We start from the raw sequence: 10,000 nt of genomic DNA, 5'->3' as shown, positions 1-10,000 counted from the left end.
GTTTAGAATGTCTTACAAATCTTCATTGTGCCACTTACAGACTGGATTTGGAAAATCTGTGTCTGTTTGTATGTATGTATGCATGTATGTATGTATGTATGTATGTATGTATGTTTGTATGTATGAATGTATATATATATGTATGTATATATGTATGTATTATGTATGTATATATGTATGCGTGTGTATGTATGTATGTAGGTAGGTAGGTATGTATATGTGTATTTGTGTGTATGTGCGCGCGCGCGCGAAGTGCAGTAAGCGTGCATAGTGTAATATTCTTCATATATACCAAGAAATATTAGTTGTTCCGTGTTGCGTGAAATAAAATGCAGTCGAGTGTGAAGAGATATAAAGGAAAAGTGGGAGAGGAAAACCACTCACCCGTGCCGTTGAGTAGTACCGTTCTGCTTTAATGATTGTGTCGACTAAGGCAACGTGAGCCCCTCGAGATGCTAACTGAAGGCTGGTCTTTCCCGACTGCGTTGAAACAAAAACACAACATTATCATAGTTGATCTGTTCACAAATTTTAAACAGTACGCATAATGTATATACATACGTACATACATAGATTGATACATACATATATAAAGAGATAAGAACTCACAGTATAGTAGAGGCCATAAGCACTCATTATATGAAAGAGTGCTGGTGGAATGTCCCAGCGAAATTCTCAAAAAAATATAAGCATAATGGATCCGACATAGTGATTTGGGATAAAGAGAAACTGCGGATGTTAACATAAAAATAAAGATTAGCGAAAAAGAAACTACCTACGCTGAACCATTGAGAAATCTATAGTTACTCTGCCCAGATTAGAAGTTCAGATTTATACCTGTAATTATTGGACCCGAATACATACACAAATACATACATATTGCACAGAAACTTTAATGACAGTCGCTTTAGACAAGACCCTATGAAAGAGGTGCTTGACGACTCTACTCCCACCACCCTCTCAGGAGTAGTGGGCGGAGTGGATTAATGAATAGACTCTAAATTACCTCCCCTGTTTACAATACCATCAAATAAACTGTAACGCTAAGTCTTTACAGCCTCGATTTCTAATTTCGTCGACCAATGTTCTCATCTTCTGTGCCAAAATAACAAAAGATTATTATTATTATTATTTTATGTTTGACTTTTGTTTTGCATTTGTATATGTTGGATCCAAGTCTCACCCAGAGACCTCAAGAGACAACAAGTTAGAAGTTCATGTAGGTGTTATGCCTAGGGTACCATATATTTGGATTTGTACAGTTTTGTTTAAGTGAATGTTTAAGAAACCATAAGAAAATTATGTGTTTGCTTTAAAATTTGAGATCACATAGACAGTATTTTACGTAGGATATGGGCAGTTCCCATGAGCACTATCTTTTGAACTTCAGCCATTTTGGGGTTTCCTGGTATCTGAGCTAGGTAGTAATCAGCCCGTTTCGCTGTCATTATTATTATTATTATTATTATTATTATTATTATTATTATTATTATTATTATTATTATTATTATTATTATTATTATTACTATCGTCATCATCATTGGGATTGTTGTATTGCCGAAAACTGTTTTATTTCTATATGCCTGTGGCGTACACACGACAATAACATTTCGTAACTATGACGAGGCGTCCATGCCCCATGGATAATGCAACAGCAGCATATTTCAAACAGGCCTCTGCAGAATAAAACCTACATTGCAAATGAGAAGTGTCGACTGTTAGAAGCACCCGTATTCTTGTAGTTGTTTTATGCAACATAATTAATTCTATTAGTCAACCATTGTACCACCTCAGGCTACCTGCATGTTAACGTCGTTCCTTCACTTCTGAAATCATTTTTTTGTTTGTTTGTTCTTTTATCTTTTTATCTCTCGTTTATTCATTTTCTAATAAATCGATTTGGCTTGTCTCTTTACCTGTCTTAAACAATTTCATTCAATTCCTGTTGCTTTAAACTAGAACAGGACAGAAACAAATAAATAAATAGATAACAAGCCCAGCAGAAGCATTTGGCGACTGAATATTTTACTAGTTTTTCTCCCCCGTCTCTCTCTCTCTCTCTCTCTCTCTCTCTCTCGCTGTTTTTCACTTCTTCGGTTCCTCTCGATGCACGAGAATTTACGAGGTTATTCAACTGTCTTCATCTCCGTAAAGTGCTTCAACTCTCAACAAGAACGAATTGTCGACTGAAATAGGTTTTTCTTCTCCATATGTCTTCCTTTCTTTCCATCCACCCCCCTCCATTGCACTATTTACATTCCTGTTTAAACGTTTTCACGTGAGTTATAACTCTGATATCCCTAAGAACAGTTCGCTGCTATGGCAATGCAAAAGACAATACGCCAGAGACACACAATAACAACAAGAAAAAAAACATATAAAAATGGAGAATATCATTTGATAGGTACAGCCAATCTCGATCAGGTAGTTGGATTCTAGCTTTAATTTTATATTCTTGGGATCAGCTTTTATTATTGTTACAAAATTTTGATAGTCCTCTGATAATTTATATTCGTAGATTGAAGATTAGAATCTAGTTTTTATCATTGTTAAAATCGTGGGGAAACATAACTCTGATAGTTAAAGGCAGCTTCTCTGACCTTTTCTCTGGCGTCCAGACTGGCCCCACCAGCCAACAGGACTTCTACAACTTCTGTTAATCCACTTTCTACAGCAGCATGGAGTGGGGTCTGCAACCTCTGCAAATAAATAAGAAAAAACAAAGGACTCGTTGCAAAGGAATATACAGCAACATTAAAGAAATACAGAAACTAGATACGGTACGACGATCTACTGGTAGAAGGGACTAAAATTTGCTTTAAACTGGAAGGAAGGCAGTAACTATGACTCGGTGCAGGGTCTCTGAGAGTTGTGCGGAGAAGAGAAGGTGAAAAGTAGCTTTAAACTGGAGAACTGATTCGAACACTTGCAGCAGATTGGATTTTGCTAGAAAGGTCCAAGGTTCCAGATGGAAGTGTTTAACCGTGGGATTCGAACTAAGTATGTACGAATCGTAAATAAATGCAGCGAGACATCAGCTCCAACGTTGTGACAGTTTAACAAACCCACTACTCGGAATTGTTACTTATTATTCTGGAATTTACTTACGTAATTTGGTAAATCTAGTTCACACCCTGCTTGTACAAGAATTTTGGCAGTATCTGCATGGTTCCCCATGGCGGACAAATGTAGGGCAGTGTTTCCTTGCTGGAAATAAAGTAAACAAAGAAGGAAAAAAAAGATTAATGACTTCTAAACACAAGGTATTTCGTTATGCAACCATCAATATACTACAAAGTAGAATAAACGTTTTTATAAGTCACTTCCTTGTTCTGCTGTGTTAGCAGTGCTACTACATTAATTGTTAACGTTATCTTTACAACCTTAAAAGATTAATACAGACAGAATTTATTGACTTGTAACATACCACACAAGGGAAGAGAGCATTTAGTTCTGTGGTTCTCAACCATTTTTTTTTTACCTATGGACTTCTTTGGTTTCTATTTTACTCGAATGCTCTCTCCTAGCCATTTGATGTTTAAAAACTGCTATTGTATTTTTATATTTAAATATTATTTAAAATTGTATATGAAATGAAAAAAAAAGATGTTTTGTGTATTGTAGAAGTAAAGCCAATTTTATTATTCATAAAACTAACAACAAAATCTTGTACAGACCCCGAAAGGATAAAGAATGAAGTTACCCTCATTAGGATTTGAAATCAGAACATAAAAATCTTGAACATAAATACGATGAGGCATTTTGTCCATCGCTCTATGATTCTACCAATTCATCGGAGACAAATAACGGCAGACATCAGCTGCTTCACTGCTCTGGAAGTTATTCATTCATTTTATTAAAATAACAACGAAGACAATAGAAAAACAAACGAGGAAGATGGCGGCGAGTGATGGTTGTTCAATGAATGTTTGAATGTATTGAAATTTTATTGCTTTGTCTAGAAGATAATGTATTGCAAATGTTCACACTAATCGCCTATTAGGCCAAGCACACAACCGAAACACAAACCAAATCAATACTAGAAATACACTATACAATATATATATACATTCACATACATACATATTATACATATATATTCTTTTAATAATAATAATAATAATAATAATAATAATAATAATAATAATAATAGCCCTTTCTACTCTAGGCACAAGGCCTGAAATTTGGGGGAGGGGGATAGTCAATTACACCAACCCCAGTACTCAACTGGTACTTAAATTATCAACTCCAAAAGGATGAAAGGCAACGTCGACCTCGGTGGGATTTGAACTCCGAACATGTAGACGAACGAAATGCTGCTAAGCAATTTCGTCCAGCGTGCTAACGATTCTGCCAGCTGATAATAATTCGTTTTAGTTTTGACTCAAGACCAACAATTTTGAGGGGGTCAGTCGATTAAAACAGCCCCTTGGCTTGACTCTTATCGGCCCCGAAAAGATGACAGGTAAAGTCGACCACAGTGAGACCTGAGCTCAGAACGGAAAGAGCCGGAAGAAATACCTGTAAGCTTTTTTTATTGACAGATAGACGGAAGACTATCGAGGGGCAGCCAGGACTTAGGGGGCATACCTCTGTTGGCAGAGTATGGGGTCAGAGAGATCGGTATCAGCAAAGGGCTACTGTGAGGTTACCTGAGTGGAAACTACTGATTCAAACAAAAGGAAAATGGACGAAACCCGTAGATCGAGAGTTTGACAGGAGATTCACGTTACCTGTTACTTTGACGGATTTCAAGTGATTTCAATGAATCACACGAGGTGAGCTACTCAGAGTAAGTCTCCATTGTTGTCATCTGGTGACAAAGACGGCCACTGTGATAGTAGATGTTGACGGCGGTAGTGATGATGGCGATGGCGATCATGATGTTGATGATGATGATAATGATGGTGGTGATGATGATGACGATGATAACGATGATCACGATGGTGATGACGGTGATGATGATGATAACGGCGACGATGATGACGATGATGATGACGAGATGATGATGACGATGATGACGATGATGATGACGGTGATGACGATGATGATCTAGTGTTATGTACTCACAAAGTTTTGAGCGTTTACTCCGCAGCCAAAGTGAAGTAGCTTTGCCACGACGTCCGTATGTCCATGGTTTGCTGACAGATGGAGCGGCGTCATTTCTTTCTGAAACCAGCAGACGACAGGGAATGCGTTAATGACTTACGTCACAAACTCAGAGCTTTGATGGGAACTTCAATAACACACCAATAAAACAATACATACATATACATTACATTACATACATACACACACATACATACATAAATGCATACATATGTACATGTGTGTGTGTGTGTGTGTGTGTGTATACTTACTCATACAGAAATGTCACTCAATAGAATTAATGATAATTTATTATATAAGCTTCTACACCTTGTAATTTGGACAGTAAGATCAAAACATGCTTAAAAGCAACATGGCCGCTTGTTTTAAACGAATGATCACTAACTATATCTGACGATTCTTTCTTTGAGCACTGGAGAATATGTCTGCCATAGAAGATATATATAATCCAAACTAGTGCCACCATAAATCCAATCCTTCACGGTACCCAGAATGAACAATGAATTATCTTACCAGCGTCTCTGCATTCGGATTGGCACCATATTCCAAAAGTAGGTCACACACTTCCGTATAGCCATTTTCACTAGCGATGTGTAATGCTGTACGACCATCCTGAATTAAAAAGAGAGATAGAGAGAGAGAGAGAGAGAGAGAGAGAGAGAGAGAGAGAGAGAGAGATTGAGTTAGAGAAAGGGTAGGAGAAGCGGAGAGCAAGGGAGAAGGAAAAGGAAAGAGAAACACACACAAAATATCGGTTTCAAATGCTGGCACAAGGTCAGCAGAGACACAAAGTATTGAACAGGTGCACATAGAACCTACGTTTCCACATTACCTGTATAATCATATATGTCCGTATGTTTTCATTGTCGTCCGTTACATTCTTGTTCCGTTTTTTTTGTTGTTTTTGTTACTTATCTATACATATAGCGGCGTACGTACACCTTTTGCTCAGCTTGTAAGTAAGTATATATCTAAATTCTGAACGACTTTTTTTTCTTTCTTTGCTCTTTTCTTTTCTCGCTCCCCCTTTCGTGAAGCATGTTACGTAATAACAGGATAATCAGATATGACATAATAACAATTCAAAGTAAATAACTCCCAAGCTTTTGGCAAAATTTGACGCAGATTCTCTGTTCAACTTCTTTTGTCATGGTTACTGCGACGATCACACGCTACACACCTTCCTTCCAAGCACTGCTGTAAACAGCAGAAGTAAGTGAGAACGCTAAAACTTAGTGCGGATGCACAGCAGAGTTCGAGGTCAATCTGCACCAAGCGTCTTCGCTCAGCATGACCTAGCTTCGTTACTATGACAACAGTCCGGATACTTATTGATTTGATCACGTATACACGAAATTTTCACACGGGTGCGAAGTTAGTTCTGCCGATCTCTCTTTTCATGTTTACAATGTTACTGTACACAGAGACAAGATATTTATGTCTGACACACAAATATGGTGTCGGCTGAAATCTATAGATATACTCTCTAGTACAGAATAACACTGAAATAAAACAGTTTACGCACCAGTAATTTGTACAATATAAAGACATATGTGCATAAACACATACCAACGCATATACATACATACATACATACACACATACATACATACATAAATACATACATACATATATATATATATATATATATATATATATATATATATATATATATATATATATATATATATATGTATTCACACACACACACACACACACATATATATATATGTACTATGTATGTATGTTTATAAGTATGTGCGTTCAAATAAATATGCGCGCGTGTGTGCATGTGTGTGTGTGTGTGTGTGTATGTGTGTGTGTGTGTGTGTGTGTATGTACATATAGATGAAACAGATATTTATGCATACTTTTTTTTATTACTTCTGGCATTTAGGCAAGATCAAAGTGTGCTACGTATTATATAAAGTGTAGTAACATATTATTCTCCATTTCTCTTTCTCTCTCCCTCTCCTTTCCCTCCCTCACATACACACACACACATACACAAACAAACCCCAAACAGAAAACAGACACACTCACATTTACACAGGCACTTATATACATACATATTCACACACAGGCTGAAATACAGACGTACTCACTAGAAGCCCACCTGACGCCATCCTATTTATACACCAGGAAATGCCGTACTACAAATACAAACACGCAGAAACATATATATATATATATATATATATATATATATATATATATATATATATACACTCTGTCTCTGTCTCTGTCTCTGTCACACACACATATGTGTATATATAATTATTGAAAATATAAACCTGTCGATACGTACACACATGTATATACACAAACGCACACAGACTCACACATATAGGTTGAAAATGGAAGACAAAACGTAGTATTCAGACATACATTTTATTTAAAAAAGAATGAATAGTAATAATAAAGCGTCCGCGTCACCAACGACAATACCGTTCAAACACATACAGAGAAAATAAATTCAAATATTCTATCCTCAGGAAACTAGTTTCAAAATCATCAAACAACATGTTACCTACAATCCTCACATTTTTTTTTCTTCTTGCTAAATATTCCATTCCTGTCAGGAATTTATACTTTATTACATGATCATGGCAAAAACGGAGCGATACAGCATATTTGTAAGTTCTCCTAGTTGTGACTCTACACTGTGACTTTAAAAAACGTGTTTCAATATTGATAGAGTTCGTCAGAAGAGTGCCATCTCTCCCCCCACCTCATAACTGCCCCCATATATATATATATATATATATATATATATATATATATATACACACACACATACGTACTGCCATATATAGAAAATGCGTATATTTGCATACTTTTTACTACTTTGGGGAAGAACTTTCCATAGCCATCAACATAATCTTTCTTATTCATAACACCTGTATGTTCTGAAAATGTAACTTTGCCAAATAAAGCCCACTTCATATTCAAAGCTCTGATGAAGCTATAGGACGTTATCATGGCACTGAGCTAAGAGTCCATCACATCTTCACATCTTATAGCAGAAACAACTGTAAGCCAATGAAGTTCATCTCATAACTTTTGTCTTTTACGGTATCATCTCTTTGTTTCTATTACCACTCTATGCGCATCTAACATTGTGTTTTGAACCATACGCTTATTGAGTTCTACACTAGGTTATTAGTCTCAATATAACTAGGCGAAATATCAAAATATATGTGTGTGTGTTTGTTTGTGTGTGTGTGTGTGTGTGTGTGCATGTGTGTGTAACATGTGCAACCGTTAATCCAGACACATTTTCTCTCTCTCTGTTTTGTTCTCTCTCTCCATCTTTTCCCTTTCTCCTTCTCTTTTCCCTTCTCATGCCTTTCTGCAGAAGAGCGTAGACTCGAAATGTCAAAGACTCTTCCACTTTTCGTCAACGCGAAACTAATGCACCTTGTTTGTTGCTTCCCTCATCCGTCTCATCTGTCTTTTGTAAATTTTGAACAATATATATATGAAGGTGGGGCCCAGTTAGAAGTTTCTTCAGGTCGCTAATCCAGGTCGCCTCAGGTAACCCATTGGGCTCAAAATATTCCCTGAATAAGGGTTGTTTAAAGATGATGAACTAAACATCGATGTTTCGAGCGGCGAATTATTCAACCCCTCCTCAAATTTCTCTCAACACAAGACAATGATGCTCCCACCACTACTTCTGCTCGTTATCAGAGATGCACATATCGTCAGCCACCAAGGGACATGCTCAACTGGTTACGGTCAAACAACTGACAAGCAAATTTATGCTATTGAGCAGAATATTTGATGTAGCTCATCTTTTTATACCAAGACAAAACAATGTACATGATAACACTTCCAATCAGTTGAGATCAGAAGCCATGTGAGCCACTTATTGTTGTTGTTGTTGTTGCAACTGTTATGTGATTACAACAATACAAATTTACTTAGTCTACTCCATGTTGTAACGCTAATTATTCGACAAAAAAAACTAAAAACAATGAGTTTGTTATTGAAGGCTTCGCTGTATTTGTTTAATATTTTCTACGTTCGTTCTTTTGTTGTTCTTGTTTAGTAAAAATTCCACCATCAACGGCAAAGCAAGCAACTCTGCCCAAAGCTACATGTTCGTTCGGGAAGGAAGCCATCATGATCAACATCATGATCATCATGATCATCATCAACAACAACGGTAGCAGCATCACCACCACCACCACCACCGCCACCACCACCACCACCACCACCACTACCAGCACCAGCACGACCAAGTTTTTGCTTCCACGAAAGACTTATTCTATTATTGCGTGCATTCATTACGTAATCAAGCGCAAACCGCCCTGGGTATGTGTTTAGGTGCCAGCGTGCGCATGCGTGAAATGCATTTTTTTCAATGTATCGATCGATTGCTTCATTGATGAGTGCTTTTGCAATGTGTGCATGCGTGCGTGTGTGCGTGTGTTTGTGTGTGTGAGTATACACATTCACACACACACACGCACGCACATGTATGCACCCGTCCACGCATATGCTAACATACATACACACATACAAGCATATATATATATATATATATATATATATATATATATACACCCATCCATTCATTTGCATACATACATAAACATACATATATACATACGAACATACTTACATGCATACACATACACATGATCATACGTGCGTGCGTATGTATATATGTGTGCGTATGTATATATGTGTGCGTGAGTGTTTAGATATCTTTTTTTAGGTTCTGCATATATTTGGCAGCATCTATTTTTATTCATCCTTGTGCACTTAGCTATTGTCACATTAAAGCTATATAGTAGTAGTAGTAGTAGTAGTAGTAGTAGTAGTAGTAGTTTATAGGTGGTGGTATTTCCGGAATACGTGTAGAGACTTTTTTGAAAACAAG

The 10,000-nt window shown here is 36.9% G+C and overlaps 1 protein-coding gene across 5 annotated transcripts in view; it reads right to left on the bottom strand.

The window, feature by feature from the left end:
- The window catches only part of LOC106878307 (uncharacterized), a 154,438-nt gene that overhangs the window by 2,005 nt on the left and 142,433 nt on the right, over positions 1 to 10,000 (bottom strand). For 4 of the 5 annotated variants that reach the window (XM_089340433.1, XM_089340430.1, XM_089340428.1 and 1 more), the window contains 5 exons: positions 5,623 to 5,721; positions 5,071 to 5,169; positions 3,109 to 3,207; positions 2,601 to 2,699; positions 385 to 480 (listed from right to left, as the gene is read on the bottom strand). In XM_089340433.1, coding sequence (XP_089196559.1) covers positions 385 to 480; positions 2,601 to 2,699; positions 3,109 to 3,207; positions 5,071 to 5,169; positions 5,623 to 5,721 — 492 coding nt within the window. The remainder of the gene's footprint in view (positions 1 to 384; positions 481 to 2,600; positions 2,700 to 3,108; positions 3,208 to 5,070; positions 5,170 to 5,622; positions 5,722 to 10,000) is intronic. The other variant, XM_089340432.1, reaches the window with a different exon arrangement.

The sequence above is a fragment of the Octopus bimaculoides genome, chromosome 23 (genome assembly GCF_046866305.1).
Source record: "Octopus bimaculoides isolate indiv1 chromosome 23, ASM4686630v1, whole genome shotgun sequence".
NCBI lineage: Eukaryota > Metazoa > Mollusca > Cephalopoda > Octopoda > Octopodidae > Octopus > Octopus bimaculoides.
This window is presented reverse-complemented; position numbering and strand designations above follow the sequence as displayed.